The sequence below is a fragment of the Aquarana catesbeiana genome, unplaced genomic scaffold (genome assembly GCF_042186555.1).
Source record: "Aquarana catesbeiana isolate 2022-GZ unplaced genomic scaffold, ASM4218655v1 unanchor229, whole genome shotgun sequence".
In the NCBI taxonomy this organism is placed as follows: Eukaryota; Metazoa; Chordata; class Amphibia; order Anura; family Ranidae; genus Aquarana; species Aquarana catesbeiana.
The window spans coordinates 2,067,761-2,088,228 of NW_027362656.1; the positions used below are offsets into that span (position 1 = coordinate 2,067,761).

At 44.0% G+C, this 20,468-nt stretch overlaps 2 protein-coding genes across 2 annotated transcripts in view; both read right to left on the bottom strand.

The window, feature by feature from the left end:
• Positions 1-20,468, bottom strand: part of LOC141121776 (uncharacterized) — a 427,874-nt gene that overhangs the window by 275,245 nt on the left and 132,161 nt on the right. The gene's annotated exons all lie outside the window — the stretch shown is intronic.
• The window catches only part of LOC141121767 (uncharacterized), a 65,311-nt gene continuing 50,541 nt past the window's right edge, over positions 5,699-20,468 (bottom strand). The window contains 6 exon segments of the mRNA XM_073611486.1: positions 5,699-7,507; positions 7,509-8,299; positions 9,491-9,662; positions 9,753-9,957; positions 10,039-10,136; positions 10,238-10,369. Coding sequence (XP_073467587.1) covers positions 7,157-7,507; positions 7,509-8,299; positions 9,491-9,662; positions 9,753-9,957; positions 10,039-10,136; positions 10,238-10,369 — 1,749 coding nt within the window. The 3' untranslated portion in view covers positions 5,699-7,156.

The window sequence follows — 20,468 nt, forward strand, 5'->3', positions numbered from 1 at the left end:
TTGTGGCTTCATTCAAAGCAGTTCCCTATGCTCAGTTTCATTCAAGACTGCTGCAACACAGTATCCTGTCTGCTTAGAACAAGAAGGTACAGGCATTAGAGTTTCCGATGCACCTGTCTCATACAGTGCGTCAGAGCCTCAGTTGGTGGTTAATACCCGAAAGCCTGCAGAAAGTGAAATCCTTTTTACCGGTTAACTGGACAGTGGTAACAACGGATGCCAGTCTTTCGAATTGGGGAGCAGTTCTGGAACAGTCTACGGTCCAGGGGGAATGGTCCGAAATCAAGAAGACCTTACCCATCAACATTCTGGAGATCCGTGCGGCGTATCTAGCCCTAAGGGCCTGGACTTTCGGGCTACAGGGTTGCCCTGTCAGGATCCAGTCCGACAATGCCACAGCAGTGGCTTATATCAATCATCAAGGAGGCACCAGGAGTCGGGCAGCTCAGAGAGAAGTGAACCAGATTTTAGTCTGGGCAGAAAAGCATGTGCCATGCATATCGGCAGTTTTCATTCCAGGGATAGAGAACTGGCAGGCGGACTATTTGAGTCGCCAGCGGTTAGTCCTGGGGGAATGGTCTCTTCACCCCGATGTTTTTTGGGCCATATGCCAAAGATGGGGGGTACCAGATGTAGATCTCTTTGCGTCCAGGGTCAACAAAAAGGTCGACAAGTTTGTGGCAAGAACAAGGGATCCTCTTGCATGCGGGACGGATGCGTTGGTAATTCCGTGGCATCAGTTCTCACTGATTTATGCGTTTCCTCCTATTATGCTACTACCACGGCTCCTTCGCAGGATCCGGCAGAAGAAGAAGTCGGTACTTCTGGTGGCCCCAGCGTGGCCCAGAAGAGCCTGGTATGCAGAAATAGTAAAAATGACAGTGGGTTCCCCGTGGACCCTACCGTCATGTCCAGACCTGTTATCTCAAGGTCCAGTGTTCCATCCTGCCTTACAAACGCTAAATTTGACGGTTTGGCTATTGAAACCCACGTTCTAAAGAGTCGTGGGCTTTCAGGTCCTGTGATCTCTACCTTAATCAATGCAAGGAAGCCAGCTTCCAGAGTGATTTATCATAGAGTTTGGAAGACTTATGTATCCTGGTGTGAAGCCAGGGGTTGGCATCCCAGAAAATATGTCATAGGTAGAATTCTTGACTTTCTACAAATAGGATTAGAGATGAAGCTGGCCTTGAGTACCATCAAGGGCCAGGTCGCGGCCTTATCAGTATTATTTCAATGGCCACTTGCTTCACATTCTTTGGTCCGAAGCTTTATGCAGGGGGTGACGCGTCTTCCTCCGGTTAAGGCGCCCCTAAACCCCTGGGACTTGAATTCCCTTTGGTTCTGTCGGTTCATACGTCAGATTCCCTTGGTCTTATTGACAAGAAAGTTAATTTTCCTGGTAGCCATTTCTTCTGCTAGAAGATTATCAGAATTAGCAGCCCTTTCCTGTAAAGAGCCTTATTTGATCATGCATAAGGATAGAGTTGTATTGCGCCCTCATGCTAGCTTTCTACCAAAGGTGGTTTCAGATTTCCATCTAAACCAAGATATTGTTCTGCCTTCCTTTTTTCCAGATCCCTGTTCCACGGAAGAAAGGACACTACATTCTTTGGATGTAGTAAGGGCAGTCAAGGTCTGGAAGCAACTGCTCAAGTTTACAAAACGGATGTTTTGTTCATGTTACCAGAAGGTCCCAATAGAGGGCAGGCAGCGTCAAAGTCTACCCTTTCCAAATGGATTTGACAAATGATTGTTCAGGCTTACAGTTTGAAACGAAAAATTCCACCTTTTCAAATTAGGGCACACTCCACAAGGGCGATTAGTGCCTCCTGGGTGGTGCATCACCGGGCCTCTATGGCTCAAATCTGCAAGGCCACAACCTAGTCTTCAGTCCATACATTCACCAAATTTTATCAGGTGGGAAGGCATGAGGATATCACCTTTGGGCGTAGTGTGCTGCAGGCAGCAGTACGAGGTCCTCAGGTCTGATTACACCCTACGTTGTGTGGTCCTCTCCCCTCAAATAGCATTGCTCTGGGACGTCCCATCAGTAATTACTGAGGCTCTGTGTCCCGTAATGTACGAGAAAGAAAACAGGATTTTTTATAACAGCTTACCTGTAAAATCCTTTTCTTTTGATGTACATCACGGGACACAGAGGTCCCGCCCCTCTTCTAATACACTTATATTGCTTTGCTACAAAACTGAGGTATCCCCAGTAAGTATAGGGGTTGAACTTCCTGTCTAGGGTGTGGCCAGTGTCCAATCACCTTGTGATACCCATATAACCCATCAGTAATTACTGAGGCTCTGTGTCCCGTGATGTACATCAAAAGAAAAGGATTTTACAGGTAAGCTGTTATAAAAAATCCTATTTTTTGTAAACCTCTGCCGGCAGCCCGTCCGCCCGTCCGCCCCCGGAGATTTACCAGGAGGGGAGAGGGCCAGAGCCTCTAGTAATTCGGCGGTTGTGAGGTGGGGGTATTTAACACATCCCTATCAGACCGATCGAGGCACGGCAGAGCGCAGGAGACGCTGGAGGAGTACACTTCTGTATAGAAATCTAGGAATGTCACCATCACCCCTGGGTTAGTCACCACCTGGCCTGAAGTGTCCTGAACAGCCGCTATGAAGGAGGGACCTCTACCAGACTTAGCCATCATGGTCAACATGTGTTCGGTGTTCTCCCCCTCCTCATAGTATTTTTGATGTTTGTTTTCTGCTTTCGATATTGTCATGTGCTTGCCCAGCTTTTGTGCTTCCAACCATCTCCGTTCGGTATGGTCAGTTGGGTTTGTAGTGAAACTTGACTCCACCTCTCTTAGTTCCTGTAGGACAGATAGCTCCCAGGCCTTGGTCTTAGTTTTAATGGAGGAAATTGTTTTGATGAACTGGCCTCTGAGAAAGGCCTTAAGGGCATCCCAGCACATACCTGAGGATGCTGTGTTTTTATTAATGGTGATAAAATCCGCAAGAGCGGTAATTACTGGGTCTGGTGTAGGGAACAAGGAGAGCCAGAATAGAGTTATTTTCCATTGTTTCCTCTTGTTGGGGCCAGCGGTGGTTATCATGGCCCAGTATGGCGAGTGGTCAGAGACCGTTCTCGGTTCATACTGAGTATCAGCAATAAAAGCTAACATTTCCTCATTGCAAAGACCAAGGTCAATTCTGGAGAGGCCCCTGTGTGATGCAGAGTGGCAGGAGTAAGTCTTAGTCTGAGGGTTTCTTAGGCGCCAAACATCATGTAGTCCCATCTCCGATAGAAGATTGGCAAATGGTGTCGGGTCGTCCGCCTTAAGTCGGTTGGGGCGAGCCATCATAAATTTATCTAGCTGGAAGTTTAGTTAGTTATTAAAATCACCAACAATGATGGCTGGGACATTGGGATGGTGGGCTAAGAAACCTGCCAAAATGTTAAGTACTTCTGCGGAGAAGGGAGGAGGTATGTATACATTGGCTAAAATACATTCTAGTCCTTCCAGGTTACAGCTAAGAAAAATATATCTCTCATTGCCATCTAATACTGAGAGTGAGCAAGTAAAGAGAGTCCCCTGGGGGATCAGTATACTCACTCCCCGCAAGAACGAGGAATAAGCAGAATGAAACTGCTGGCTGAACATACGAGCCAAGAATTGTACAGATTGTTCCTTATACATATGCGTTTCTTGTAGACAAAGTATGGAGGCCTGTAAGCACTTAGCCACATGTGGTACAGCCGGCCTTTTCACCCCGCTACCCAGGCCCCGTACATTCCAACTTAACACCACATGAGATCTAGCCATGACATATTATCCTGAAATATCTGACGGACAAATATCTTACGGGGGGGAGAGTGTAATCTCCCCCCATATAACTTACACATGTACCAATCCATCTTTCATGTAGAGGGAACACAAGAATTACCCCTTGAGTATGCCAGAGTTCCGTTGTTGCGTGAACGACAATAAGCAGAGAGAGCACCCCTCTAAAATTCTGAGTGGGGTCTTGGTCTGTGGAGGGAGGCAACAAATAGGCCAACAGGGGCTTTGTAAAAAAACTTTGAAAAAAGTTTGTTCCAAGGGGGCTTTCAAGGCGTCGTGGGTGGGGGGGGCCGTGTTATTAGGCCTTTCTTCAGTGCAACTCGTAAACCTGAAAGGCGCACCGGGCGACGTGGAGTTGATAACTTCTACTTCTCTCATCTTTTAAGACATCCACCTTGCCAAACTTGATGTAACGGTGGAGATTAGTGTAGAATGACGGAGTTTGCGTTCAGTACACCATGCGCTTGTGTTCCTTAGGCATCCAGTCTACGATTAGCTGCTTCCTCCCGGATGGAGCGTTCCTCTCTGTCCAGCCATTGCGACACCAGCTGTGGTTTGTCGAAGAAATGGACTTGGTCTCTTGCCACCACATGGAGGCGGGAGGGGTAAAGCATGGAATTTTGAACGTTGAGGGCCCTCAATCGTTTCTTTACGTCGTTGAATTATGCTCTCTGTTTCTGCACTTTTGCGGAGAAGTCAGGGAATAGTGAGATTTTGGAGTTAGCCATCTTTAGGGTATCAACCAGATTCCTAGCTTTTGAGAGGATAATGTCTCTATCTTTATAATTGAGTAGCTTGAATAGGAATGTATGGGGAGGGTTGCCCGAAGGTAATGGTCTCATGGGTAACCGATGGGCTCTTTCAACACAAAACATGGGAGAAAAGGAGTCTTTCCCATATATCTGGAGGAGCCACGGTTCAGTAAATTGTACTGGGTTCTTCCCTTCGGTCTTCTCAGGAATGCTGATCGCTCGGACATTGTTTCGCCTCATCCTGTTTTCCATGTCATCTATGTGGGCAGCTTCCTTGTCTACCGCTATTGAATTGTAGTGCACCTCGCGTTGTATAGGGGCCCAGTCATCCTCCAACGTACTTAATCTGCCCTCTAATGCTGTGGTGCGATCCCGCAGTTTTTGCATGTCCTGCCTAACAAAGAACAGCTCAGCTTTGACTCCTTTGGTTTCTGACATCAGGGCTGCTATAGAAGTATTGCAGGATAACACTGCAGCCATAATGTCTCTAAGGGTGGGCTCTGGGCTGTCATGGTCAGGGTAAAGGGCTGACAATGCATCTGATACACATGCCTGGGTACTCACACTGTCCCATGGGAGAAGCGGTGTGGCAGGGTCCTCCAGGGGGATGGTGTCATCTGCCTCATTATGGAGGTCCTCTGTGCCAGCCTGGGGGAGTGTGGGCTGAGGGGGGTCCTTGGATGCTGTTTTGGCAAAGAGTTTCATTGCTGCAGCCTTGTAGTCTGCCTTAGCTGCACAAGGCTGGTCGCCGCCATCTTGGCCACCTTGGTCCGGAGAGGAACGGGCCACTGATCCCCGCCTGGACATGGTGTACCGTGATGCCACGGACACCGCTGTGTAGATGAGGGTGTCGGCTATCGGTTAGGGTATCTGGGGCCCTGGAATGAGCCGTTAATTGCGCCGTTTGGAGGATTATATGCAGGATCTTCAACGGAGCAGAGAGTCCGGACTTTTGCTGGCGGCATTTCCGATCGTGTGTACGCGGCATTAGAGTAAAAATGACAAAATGAAAAAAGAGGGAAAAGAAGAGGATGGGAGCTCACGGTATGAAGATTAAATGGCAAATTTGAAATAAAAACCTGTAATAGCTCAACCAAGCCTGTGGTAGCACATAACTATAGAACTTCACTCACCATACAAACATGATTAGCAAAAAAGATTTATTGGTGTCAAAGATAAGAAAGACATTAAAAAACATCATGCATACATCAGCATTAAAGCTATAAAAACAAAAGGACATCTCTGGACAGGTGGTGCAATTCCACCCAAGTTGCAGGAGTTGTAATACAGCTGGGATAATATCCCCAGGTCTAAGCGACCTATGAAGATTGACCCAAGTGTTAAACTGATATTGAAAAAGGGAGGATGGATAAAGTCAAAGCACAAAGTGGAAGCTATGAGATGATATGAATGGTTCTGATCTGCATTGGAAAAAGGTGGATAAGTAGATGATTGTATCGATCTGGAAGGTAGGTGTAAAGAAATAGGGGAGCGTTGCTGGGTAACAGTGGTCAGGAGGAGATGTACAAGTGGAATAGTAATGAATATGGGGGTCCAATAAAGTGATGTTTGGCTCACTAAAACCAGAAGAACATGGTCCTCCTTGGCCTCCCTCTCACTGTACCAGAGTCCCTATGAGGACTCGCTCTCAGACCCCAAATGAAAGAGCAATGTGAAGAGGTAATCCTTTCCAGAAAGTAATAGTCCTTTCCAAAGAATAGTAAATGTATTTATACTGTACTTATCAGCTTGTCATCAAGTCCACAGGTCCAGGGTCCCGGGGGAAGGTCCTCCCTTGTCTTTGAAAACAGCAGTCTTGTAAAGTGTGTAGAACCATATATGGGTCAAAGGCATGTAGTCCAGAGATGGGCCGCGCTGGCCTGACCGCTTTCACCCATCTCTGTCATCTGCATCAGAGGCTGGTTGCCAATGCGCTCCAATGTACTTTTATCCTTCAGTGTCTACTTAACTCACAAGTGCATGAGTCCAATCTCAGATATTACAATCAAACCATGACTGACAAATGAAAATTAAGGGCTCTACTAGCCAAAATTTACCTCAGTGATTTCCTATGACCATCAGCTCCATCCAGTGACCATAATGGGGTATTTTTCCTGAAATACCTCAATAAAAATATCACAATACCACATTATGGTCACTAGATGGAGCCGAGGAAATCAGTGTATGAAATAAAATACATCCAATATTCATCACGGCCGGGTGAATGGCGCTCATATTCATTCAAATATTTTTTTTTTTTTTTTAATAGACCTCTAAGTGTTTACGAAAGATTACACCACAAAATGTACTCAGCCAATGAAAGGTAATGACTCCATTTTTATTTTTCTCCTGCTATCAATGTCCAACACAGTACAACACTTCGTCCATGTCTTTGGTGATCTCTGATCTCCTTATCAACTGTTTCCTACATGATGAAGATCAGCCATGGAGTATATCTGAGGTGTATATCAGGGTGTGCTTCTTCCACACATGAGAGCTGTGATGTCCAGCAACATTCATATAGAAGACATTTCCCGCACTCAAGGCACTAATACACCTCAAGGGTTGTGTGGGATCCTTGATGTACAGGAGGACAGGACTTCAGTGAGGGACAATTCCCTCACTCAGGACAGGAATACGGCTTCTCCCCGTGTGAGATCTTTTATGTCTATTGAGTTTGGATTTAGAAGGGAAACACTTCCCACACTCAGTACAGGAGAACCTCTTCTCTGTTGGAAGGACGGTACCGTCCCTCACAGTCTGAGGTTCCTCAGGATAAGAGGAATACGATGGTCCATCTACACTGTGTGGTGCCGGATGGAAATTTGAGGTAGCCGGGTTTTCTGCTGGACTATTCCCATTATAAGAACTCTGATGTGTGAAAAGTTGTGACTTTAGTACAAAGCATTTCCCGCACTCAGGACAGGAATACGGCTTCTCCCCTGTGTGAGTGAGATCTCTGATGTCTGTAAAGATGAGACTTCACTGAAAAACATTTCCCGCACTCAGGACAGGAATACGGCTTCTCCCCCGTGTGAGATCTCTGATGTGTGGAAAGATTGGACTTGTCTGAAAAACATTTCCCGCACTCAGGACAGGAATACGGCTTCTGCCCCGTGTGAGATCTCTGATGTCTGTAAAGATGAGACTTCCCTGAAAAACATTTCCCGCACTCAGGACAGCAATACGGCTTCTCCCCCGTGTGAGATCTCTGATGTGTGGAAAGATTGGACTTGTCTGAAAAACATTTCCCGCACTCAGGACAGGAATACGGCTTCTCTCCTGTGTGAGATCTTATATGCCCATTAAGTTTGGATTTAGAAGGGAAACATTTCCCACACTCAGGACAGGAAAATGGCTTTTCCCCCGTGTGAGATCTCTGATGTATGTCAAGATTGGACTTCACTGAAAAACATTTCCACCACTCAGGACAGGAATACGACTTCTCCCCCGTGTGAGATCTTATATGCACATTAAGTTTGGATTTAGAAGGGAAACACTTCCCACACTCAGTACAGGAAAATCTCTTATCTGTTGGAAGGACGGCACCATCCCTCACAGTCTGAGGTTCCTCAGAATAAGAGGAATGCGATGGTCCATCTACACTGTGTGGTGCCGGATGGACATTTGAGGTAGTCGGGTTTTCTCCTGGACTATACTGTGTGATGTCCTCATCTTCTACTTTACAGTCTGGAGACAAAGTGAGACAATCCTCTGAGGTTTTCCTCATCTCCCGTTCATCTACTAAAATAGAAATAAAAGGATTATTACTAGACATGAGCAAATTGGTTCCCCTAAACCAGGACTCTGCCCACATCAGGCAGTTTTGTCTCTGAGGATCTTACAATTCCCCCCTCAAGGTAACTAGTAAATGGGTCCTCTGATCTCCTACCAGTTCATTTCTTTATTCATGGACCTTAGTCAGAGAGTGAGGAAACAATGAGAACTGTCTTTTATAGGAGTGACAGTGATGAGGGGATTATAGGACGAGTGTCCCCACCCCCTCTATCACTCATTGCCATCTTCCCAACACAAGAAGTACTGCCCCACCAGAGGTCAGAGAGTGAGGATGGGGTAGAACAACCAAGATGAAGACTGGACTGATCCTGAAGACCACCATCATTGGGTTATTGAATCCTCCCTCATTATCACTTTCTGTTTAAGGTTCCAAAGTTTGAGGATGTTATCACATTATTATCAACATGTAAAAGTCTGTGCTCCAATCAAATCATCAGATATTAAATGTCCAACTAGTAGGAAATGGGTGCAACAAAAGAGAATACATATTATGTGTATATATAGCAGTGGGTAGAGGGGAGAGAGCAGAAGTCAGGACTATGTAATGTACAACATATTGTATAAGATACAACAGACAGGACTATATAGTATCAGAATTATGTAATGTACAACATAGAGTATATTGTGCAGGGGTCAGGAGTATGTAATGTACAATATAAATTATACAGTGTAAGGGTCAGGACTCATAATATTGGTATTCAGCAATCAATGGAATTATAAATGTTTACATGAGACAAGTTGCAGAGGTCCCACACCGCTGCCTCCCATCTCCTGAGACTGCACTCAGTGACTTGGGTCTGAGACTATACAGACATATCCCTCCACCCGGCACAGCCAGCAGACAACAGAACAAGTAATCCTGGGAGAATTGATCTATCAAACATCTTGCTAGACGTCTATTTTTAAAATGAACATTTTGCTGCCAGCTGAACCCCCCCAGAATCTCCATAAATCCAGTCTAGACACATAAATTGTGTCTGCAGCCCAGAGAAGGAAGATTATCCGAGAGAAATACAGAAATACAGCTCAGGAAAGTGACCAGGGGATTACAGGCTGATATCACCCAGTCCCCACCCTACTCTGGACCAATCAGTGTGCAGTATGGGTGGAGGAATGTATTTAGTGTTAATGACCCACCTGTACTGATCTCTGTAGGAGTGTCCTCCTCTATAAATGTCCCTGTTATTCCATCCTCCTCCATAGACTGCTGATCATCCCTCACATACCTCTCTTCTTCTTCTCCTTTAACCTCAAATTCTATATCAATTGGATCTCCACTCTGAATCAAGAAAATGAAAGTGAATATCATCTGTAAGATATAAGATTTATTACTGTGATATCACACAAAAATCCACACATCATCTCTATAAGTGAGTTTTATATCCTCCATCCCACCAACCTTGTAACAGTGAGGGATGGTGTGATCTTCCTGTGTGGAATCCCGGGAATACAGAGGACGGGGACATCTCTCTGGTGGGTTCCTGGTATTGGGTGGCTCCATCATATCCTTGTGTCCTTCTGAAAACTCCTCCATCTCTCCATACTCCTCATCCTCCTCTTTATACTCTTCTTTAACATCAATATTATCATCCCAGAGGTTTCCACTCCGAATATAGAATAAAACATTCATTGTAACAAACATGCTGTGTATAAATCAGAACTACCAATAATTGTCAATCATCTACCTGATGATGGTGAGGGATGGTGTGATCTTCCTGTGTGGAATCCCGGGAATACAGAGGACGGGGACATCTCTCTGGTGGGTTCCCATTACTGGATCCATCTGTAGAAAACACACACACTGACTGAATACATTGTTTCTAGATTCTATTTCTACTGTTTCTGGTTACTGGATAATGTCCCAGAATTCCCAGCACCGCTCACCTCTCCTGTCAGCATCTTCATCATCTTCTTGGTGACTTCTAGAATCTTCTGCATGTTGTGTCTCTCAGGTTTTAGGGAGTCACATGGAGGCACTGTGATGGTCATATGATCACCTGACTTCACAAGAGGAAATCTCTGTATTGAGGAACCAATAGGAACATGTTATGTTAGAAGCCCAGAATCCTCCTCACCTCTCCAGTCAGGTCTGTGTTTTATTAATAGAGATAAGAGTGATGTCATGTGACCTCCCAGAATTCTCCCCACTTCATTGGTCAGGTCTGTGTTTTATTAATAGAGATAAGATCAAGATAGAGATCAATAGAATGTAAACTCTTGGAGGGGATGATAAGGGACTATATACAAGATTTTATTAATGAGAAGGGCATCAATAGCAGTAAACAGCATGGATTCATGAAGAATCGTTTTTGCCAAACCAATCTACTAACCTTCTATGAGGAGGTGAGTTGCCATCTAGATAAAGGAAGGCCCGTAGACGTGGTGTATCTGGATTTTGCAAAAGCATTTGACACAGTTCCCCATAAACGTTTACTGTACAAAATAAGGTCCGTTGGCATGGACCATAGGGTGAGTACATGGATTGAAAACTGGCTACAAGGGCGAGTTCAGAGGGTGGTGATAAATGCGGAGTACTCAGAATGGTCAGGGGTGGGTAGTGGGGTGCCCCAGGGTTCTGTGCTGGGACCAATCCTATTTAATTTGTTTATAAACGACCTGGAGGATGGGATAAACAGTTCAATCTCTGTATTTGCAGACGATACTAAGCTAAGCAGGGCAATAACTTCTCCGCAGGATGTGGAAACCTTGCAAAAAGATCTGAACAAATTAATGGGGTGGGCGACTACATGGCAAATGAGGTTCAATGTAGAAAAATGTAAAATAATGCATTTTGGGTGGCGAAAATCTGAATGCAATCTATACACTGGGGGGAGAACCTCTGGGGGAATCTAGGATGGAAAAGGACCTGGGGGTCCTAGTAGATGACAGGCTCAGCAATGGCATGCAATGCCAAGCTGCTGCTAACAAAGCAAACAGAATATTGGCATTAAAAAGGGGATCAACTCCAGAGATAAAACGATAATTCTCCCGCTCTACAAGACTCTGGTCCGGCCGCACCTGGAGCATGCTGTCCAGTTCTGGGCACCAGTCCTCAGGAAGGATGTACTGGAAATGGAGCGAGTACAAAGAAGGGCAACAAAGCTAATAAAGGGTCTGGAGGATCTTAGTTATGAGGAAAGGTTGCGAGCACTGAACTTATTCTCTCTGGAGAAGAGACGCTTGAGAGGGGATATGATTTCAATTTACAAATACTGTACTGTGACCCCACAATAGGGAGAAAACTTTTTAGCAGAAGAGAGTTTAAGAAGACATGTGGCCACTCATTAAAATTAGAAGAAAAGAGGTTTAACCTTAAATTACGTAGAGGGTTCTTTACTGTAAGAGCGGGAAGGATGTGGAATTCCCTTCCACAGGCGGTGGTCATTGATAGTTTCAAGAAACTATTAGATAAGCACCTGAAGGACCGCAACATACAGGGATATACAATGTAATACTGACATATAATCACACACATAGGTTGGACTTGTGTCTTTTTTCAACCTCACCTACTATGTAAGTATATGTAACTATGTAACAGTGATGTCATGTGACCTCCCAGAATCCTCCTCAACTCTCCGGTCAAGTCTGTGTTTTATTGATAGAGATAAGAGTGATGTCATGTGACCTCCCAGAATCCTCCTCACCTCTCCGGTCAGCAGGTAGATGATCTCCAGGGTGAGGTTTAGTATCTTCTCAGTCATGTGACTCCGGTCCTCCTCCATCCTCATTGATGCCGTTATTTATGAAGGTTTCCTTGTAGACAGATAACATTGATAACAGAGAATTATCTGGATTGGTTGTACAATAATAGGATGAGGATATCAGGAGGTAATATGAAGGTCAGTATATATATATATATATATATATATATATATATATATATACCTAGATGCCATCCAACCGCCACAGTTATACGGTGGCAGGTTTGCTCTCCTGCTCAAATTGATGTTCCTGTACACTGTGGGAGTGTGCTCGTGGGCCGGGCGGATTCGATCTCTGCCGGCGACCTGCGATTGCCTTGTACACAGGCAGAATGTAAAGAAGGCATTTCCCGTTCTGCCTAGTGATATATCAGAGATCTATTTTTCCTGGTGATCGGGAACAGTGATCTCTGTCATGTCACTGGTAGCCCATCCCCCCTACAGTTAGAACATGCTGAGAGAACATAGTCAACCCCTTGATCGCCCCCTAATGTTAACCCCTTCCCTGCCAGTGTAATTTTTACACTGATCAGTACATTTTTATAGCACTGATCAATGTAATAATGTCACTCCTCCCTAAAAAGTGTCATTTGGGGTCAGATTTGTTCGCCAGGATATCGCAGTTCCGTTAAAAAAGAAAATCGCAGATTGCCGCCATTAGTAGTAAAAACAATAAAAAAATAAATAAAAGTCCCTAAATCTATCCCCTATTTTGTAGACACGATAACTTTTTCGCAAACCAATCAATATACGCCTGTTGCAATTTTTTTTACCTAAAATATGTAGAAGAATATATATTGGCCTAAACTGAGGAATAAATTTGTTTTTTAGATTTATTTGGGATATGTATTATAGCAAAAAGTAAAAAAAAAATTTGTTTTGTTTTTTCAAAATTGTCGCTCTTTGTTTGTTTATAGCGCAAAAAAAAACCGCAGAGGTGATCAAATACCACCAAAAGAAATCTCTATTTGTGGGGAAAAAAGGACATTAAATTTGTTTGGGTACAACGTCACACGACCGTGCAATTGTCAGTTAAAGCAACGCAGTGCCGTATCGCAAAAAATGGCCTGGTCATTAAGGTGGTAAATCCTTCTGGGGCTGAAGTGGTTAAGCACTATGGTAATGGGAAAATATTTAATCTGGACAGTTTATTGTTCACTATGATTCTTGGGCTCCGGGAGTCTCATAAAATTTGGATCACAAATTCCATTCTCTATGTTGGGTGTGAGACGAGATCCAGGAATCAGGATAAAGGTCAGGACAAGCAACAGACGAGCGCATCCAAGAGAAGAAGCCGGGGTCACTACACAGAAAATCAATCCAAGGAAACAACAGGCAGGACGAGGAATAGCAAGAAGGAGCTCAGAGACAAATGAGAATATTGCTCAGCCAATGGGAGATTATCTCAGCATGACTTAAAGTGGTTGTAAAGGCTGAAGGTTTCTTACCTTCATGTATTCTATGATGATACATATATAGTGTGGAAACAAGAATATAATAGTGAAGCCACGTAGGGTTGTCCACCTCTTCCCATTAAAACCAAACACATATAAATTACGCGGGTTCTGAGGATCATTAAATGCAGATAAGGCACTAAGTGAGTTCAGCCACAGAACCCGTGTAATCAATATGTGTTCAGTTTTTATGGGATATGGTGGAAACCCTTGTGCTGATCCCCCCTGAAGGGGTTAATCTACATTTCCACACTACCACTACTATGTGTGTATCATCATCTGCTGGAGATAAAAGACATCACAGTGACTATGGAGGAAGAGGACGGACATGACAAGGGTGTGATGAATGAAGAGTGCAGAGAGAGAGCACACAGAGGTAAATCACCAGGAACCCGACACGCCGGCGTTTATTGGGGGACTCGGGGTACAGGCAGGAGGAGAATTAGTTCACAGAACAAACAATAGACACAGCAATGAAGAGTGATCCCTTCGGGGGGGCAATATGGGACATTAAAGGGGAGGTAGTCCACAGGGCAAACAGAAGGCACAGCAATGAAGAGTGCTCCTCAGAACAGCAATATGGGACAGCAAAGGGGTGATAGTCTACCGGGCAGAGCAGTGTTTGTTACAGCGGGGTTAAAGTCCTTGGCACATGGGCAGAGCAGTGTTGGCACATCAGGGTAGGAAGACACAGTAGAAAGAGGCTTTCCACTGGGTGGTAATGTAACACCACACAGATAGTCCATGTAGGATGGCCCAGCAGAAATGGGGATCCTTTACTCAAGGACAGAGATCCAGGCAGACAGGGCTAAGTCCAGAACAGGGCAGAGATCCAGGCAGACAGGGATAGGGGCTGTTAGCTGAAGCAGGGCAGGCAGGGTGAAGTCCATGGGCCCTTGGAGGGGGACTGGGAGGGTCTGACCGCAGCTCATTAGCACAGCCAATACAGAACTATATGTCCCAGGGTGCAGAGAGAAATAGAAAAAGTTTTTCCTCTTAGTTGGGATTTTAAAAGGGGGAGGTCTCCAAGAAGTATGACAAAAAGTATATAAAAAAATGTCCAATTTTTATTATATCAAAAAATTTAAAAGCATAGCACATACTAAATAGGGATCACAAATACCGACAAATATTGTGGATGCCAGAATGTACAAATAACAATAATACAACCAAAGGTATACAAAACAGGTTGACGGAACTACACTTAACCCTTGGAGGCTGTTTGAGCAAGGAGCTATTGACAGTACAGGCCCAACGCGTTTCAAAGTATTTTATAATGATTGCAACCTCTTCTTCAGGGGCTGGGGGTGAGGTGTATATCCGTCATAATGTTATAGGGTCAACATCACATGGCATCCGATTCAGGAGAGGGGGAAGGATAAAATAGTTAGCCACCGGGGTCCAGAACCGAAAATCGGCGCCACCACCACGAGACCGAGATCGTCAGCAGATCGAGACCGGACACAAAGGGCGTCACGTCCGTCAGCTATTGCTGTATGAAGAATAGAGTTCTCTACTCTGGTTCCAATGGATGGATAACCATCAGCTGATAGCAACCCGGGTAGTTGAAGTTATAAAGATGTTATGGGACTATAGTGTTGTCTATGGTAGCTAATGAGCCGTAATCCAAGAGGAGATAACAATGGAGCTCCTATGGTGAGCGGCTTACACGATCAACAGCAACTGCACATTCAATTCAGTGTCTCCCCAGCAGGGTGCAGAGAGTAGCACCCAGTCCATACTGATCCATCAGACTCAGCAGTTCTAAGCACCTTCCAGTGAGGTCTGCAGCCATCAGCTCCTCTCTGTGTCCATCATGGAAGGCGACTCTCACCAGACTGACCCCCTTCTTTGTGTTGTGAATTCAGCCAGAGACCTCACCTCAGATTCAGGTGGTGCCGAGGTGTCTGGCTCTATCCTGACACAATATACAATCATTTATGTGCTTCTTACTGAGGGAGCCTCATGTCCTCCCCCTGTGGGGACCCCGGAACTCACACTCCAAATTATACAGATAAACTGACTGCGTTATACATTGTATCCGGATTAGAGACTGTCCATTTTATACAACTAAATACAAACATCTAATACTTCTGACCTTCACCACAAGGGGGTTACTGGGTGTAAATAGAAAATAAGATCTTATTACCTCCTCTACTGCCACTTCCAGCAATGTCTTCTTTCTACTTCCTCCCGACTCACCTCTCACCCGGAACTTCCTGTCTGTACCTGACATCACTTCCTGTCCATACCTGATATCACTTCTTGTCTGGGTAGAAGTGAGATCACCACCTTGTGGAGATCAGAGGAACTGCAGGCCAGAGAAACGTCTGGCCGTGTGAACACGTCCTTGTGCTGTGTGTGTATGTACTGTATATCCTTATAGATGGGTCATCTCCACTCCCACCAAGGGGGATAGAAATATATTACTGCTCGGGGGGGAGACATTTTGGCCCCTTTGATTTTGCAGTAAAATTGATTGCAGATTTAGTCATGTAGAACATCTGTTATATGGATACAAAGAACCCCAGCCGAGAGTAAAGGGTGGAAATGGCTCCTGATCCCCAGATTTGGGCAATTATGTCACCAATATAAATAGAATAAAACCCGCGCTATGTGTAACAACTCAAATACCTACAAAAATAACTTATACCGGACTGCTGCTGTAACAAAGGTAAGTATTCCCTTTATCAACTAGAAGAGCATTATGTGTCACAGCGCTGTCCTATTGTGTGTGCACATAAATCATCACAAATACACTAAAATATGTGGAGACATTCATTTATAAAGTGCTAGGGGCTCAAATAATATTCTCTGCAGATCTACTGCTTCCACTTTACACCTACTTCATTGATCTTATGGTGTTTATCAATGAAGTAAACTGATCCATGTGCAAATTCATATACAACATAACGTGCTTTGTTCTCAAGATGCTGTTCCCTGCAGATCTACTGCTTCCACTTTGCACCTACTTCTTTATTCTTATAATATTTCTTGCTATAATAAATAAATAAAAAAACCTGTGCAAATTCATGTAATCATACAATATTTTATACTCATTATAGTGTTTTCTGCAGGTTCAATGCTTCCACTTTGCATCTACTTCAACAAACTAATTTTCCGAAAAAAAAAAAATCCACCAATCAATGAAAAGTTGATAAGGTGTAAATTTCTCGGTGCTCCAAACTGTGCCAGCTGTAGTGTAGCCACGCCTTCTTCCACCTCTTACACACGTGATGGTGAGGGCGCCCCCTTAGTAGTGCTTCCCCACTCACCAGAGCAATATGACTCCCAGCTTTTCATCTACCAGAGTCACCAACATCCTTCACACTCTCCTCACCTCCGATGGCAAAGGAACTGGATCCTCCTCGCTCACTCCTGAGAGTCTGCTGAGCTTTCTGTCATCTCCCTCCTAGACTCCTCCTCCGACCGCTGTTCCAGCAGGAGCTCCGCCTCTTCATACACACTCAGAGCTCCGCCTCTTCATACACACTCAAAGCTCCGCCTCTTCATACACACTCACAGCTCCGCCCCTTCATACACACTCGGGGCTCCGCCTCTTCATACACTCTCAGAGCTCCGCCTCTTCATACACACTCAGGGCTCCGCCTCTTCATACACATTCAGAGCTCCGCCTCTTCATACACACTTAGGTCTCCGCCTCTTCATACACACTCAGGGCTCTGCCTCTTCATACACACTCAGGGCTCCGCCTCTTCATACACACTCAGGGCTCCGCCTCTTCATACACACTCAGGGCTCCGCCTCTTCATACACACTCAAGGCTCCGCCTCTTCATACACACTCAGGTCTCCGCCTCTTCATACACACTTAGAGCTCCGCCTCTTCATACACACTCAGGTCTCCGCCTCTTCATACACACTCAGGGCTCTGCCTCTTCATACACACTCAGAGCTCCGCCTCTTCATACACACTCAGGGCTCCGCCTCTTCATACACACTCAAGGCTCCGCCTCTTCATACACACTCAGAGCTCCTCCTCTTCATACACAAAGAAGAAAATGCATTAAAAATAAGCCACGTCCATAAATTATTGAAGATACAAAATAAGGTAGTACTGAGTATTACCAGGAAAGCGGACTTTTTAGGCTAAAAAACAATGGAGAAGATATAGCAGTATAAAAATATAAATTTATTGAAAATTACAAATATATAAAAAGATAGGAATGAAATTTGGAATATATATGCATCTATGATTATTGTGCAGTGAGCCCTTGTATGTCTACCCGTTTCGCTGTTAGGCTTCCTCAGGACACGGCCAAGGTTCACAGATGAGACAGATAGACAGACAGATCTAAAATGAGATATAATGTCATTAGACACATACAACTAACACATAAACAAACTGTTCACAATAAAATTCATGCTAAGCAATTGCGAGCAAAGGAACGAATATCAAGCCAGTACCTTGTTTTAAAATGCAAAATCATGTGAGTCATGGTAGAGAGAGAGAGAGTTCAATCAAAAGTTGGAAAGCTGAAAATAGAGCAAATGCAACCAGTGTCAATACAGAGAATATGTATTCGGGCGACAGTCGCTGCACCTGATCGGCTCTCTCCCCTTACGTGGATTATGTCTCTCCCTCGGGATACTCCTCTGCACATGCGCAGAGAGTACTGTAACCGATGTCCTACAATTCCCATAATCCCTGGCTAATCCAACCTGTCATCTCTGTATCACATGATGCCCTGCTTCACGATCAGCTGTGACTGATCTAGGATATAAATACCTCTCAGCTGCTGTGAGCCCTGTGTGCAGTGGATTGCTGACGCCCAGGGGCATGCTGTGTTATTTGTATCCTCAATGTAAGTACTGAGCCATATGTTACCATTTGGCCCTTGCTGCAGTAAACTTTTTATATGCTATTACTATTTCCATATTTAGTTTAATTTATCATTGTATGTTTATAGATACAGCGATGGGCTTTTGGGCTGTATTTAGCCATCAGCAATGCTGAGATTAAACCCAGGATTCAATGTGGGATATCCTTTGATGGCCCTCTTCCTTTCGATGGCCGTTCCTATAATCAGGAATACTAATTACATGCCCCTGTTTATATATTCAGCTATACTCATTATAGTAAGTCTTACTCTTTATAAAGCTTACACTTTTTCGCCTGAATACATATTCTCTGTGTTGACACTGGTTGCATTTGCTCTATTTCCAGCTTTCTAACATTTAATTAAACTCTCTCACCCTACCGTGACTCACATGATTTTGCATTTCAAAACAAGGTACTGTCTTGATATTCGTTCCTGTGCTCGCAATTGCTTAGCGCATGATTTTTATCGTGAACAGTTTGTTTATGTGTTAGTTGTATGTGTCTAATGACATTATATCTCATTTTAGATAGAGAGACATACTCTCTTATCTGTCTCGTCTGTGAACCTTGGCCGTGTCCTGAGGAAGCCTAACGGCGAAACGCGTAGACATACAAGGGCTCACTGCACAATAATCATAGATGCATATATATTACAAATGTCATTCCTATCTTTTAATATATTTGTAATTTTCAATAAATTTATATTTTTATACTGCTATATCTTCTCCATTGTTTTTTAGCCTAAAAAGTCCGCTTTCCTGGTAATACTCAGTAGTATCTTATTTTGTATCTTCAATAATTTATGGACGTGGCTTATTTTTGATGCACTTTCTTCTTTGTCTATATATAGGTGGAAAACACCATTTAATTTACTAGTGCACCTAGCTGTTTGTATCTAGCTTTTGTCTTATTCTCTCCCTTTCAATTTATATTGTTATTTATTTTTTGCAAGTGTTTACCAGGATGGCGGAACTGGCAGGAAACAATTGGGAGGGTTTTATGTTGGACATCAAACATGTTTTTCTCTGAATAATAATAATGTTGAAATGGAGACTGTTTATCACAAATTACTACAAGTGTTTGAGCGAAAAGCTAGCCTTTTTTGGCACATTAAGTACTTCGACCAATATATCTGGGAGAATCTCAACCCAAAAGGCCTGAGAGTCCAGGTCTTCCCCAATATTTGGGCTACTGACCATGACTTTAGGGCCCGATGGGAGCAGAACCTCCAGGATTGTTCCAGGAAAATGATGGAATTAATGATAGAATATTACATGCAAGAGCTCAAACTAGTAGACTGTGAGATAAAACGAATCTATGATGAAAATACCACTACACTAAACAACTCTAATTTTTCAACCTTTGATACCCGTTTAAAAGAACACATCCAAACGTTCACGAAAGACTTGTTAGTCAAGAAATAGGACAAACTCGCACGTGACAAATTAACCTTTGCAGGCAAGTATGCGTACAATTGGCCTCAAACCAATGGTCAACGAGGGAACCGTAAATTCACCAATGTACAAAGAAACAGACGTAAACCTAATGAGAAATCAAGCGATTCTGATTCCTCCATTAACTCTTATCTATTACAAGGCTCTAGGACGTCTGATCGGGGACGACAGAGAGGCCGAAGCTCAAGGAAGAGAACACAAACAGGTGGTGGGCACCAAACAGGTACAGACAAGAAAAGAGCACTGGGTGAACTAAATCCCCCCACTACTGATAAAAATACTGAAAAGACTGCTATTTCTTTGGCAAATACGGGGTTAACTATGTTTCCTAATCAAGCACTGGGTGTCTCCTCTGATAGCTCCTCTACCACTATACCTCTAACCTCTAAGACAGAACAGAACACTCGACTACAAATCATAGACTGCGCCAAAACTTTGATGGCATCCAGACCTGTGAGTACTGCGGCAGCTGGAGCAATCCAGAAAGATACTAAAAAATGACGCATAGATCAATTTTTCCCTATTACCACCGAACGGGTAATCGCTAACTCTGACAGTAGATCATCTCTTGACCCTATAATGAATACACCAATAGTAGCTGAACAAAATCTTTCTACAAATAAGGATAAACTGGAAGTGATCAATCTATCATCGTATCCCCTTA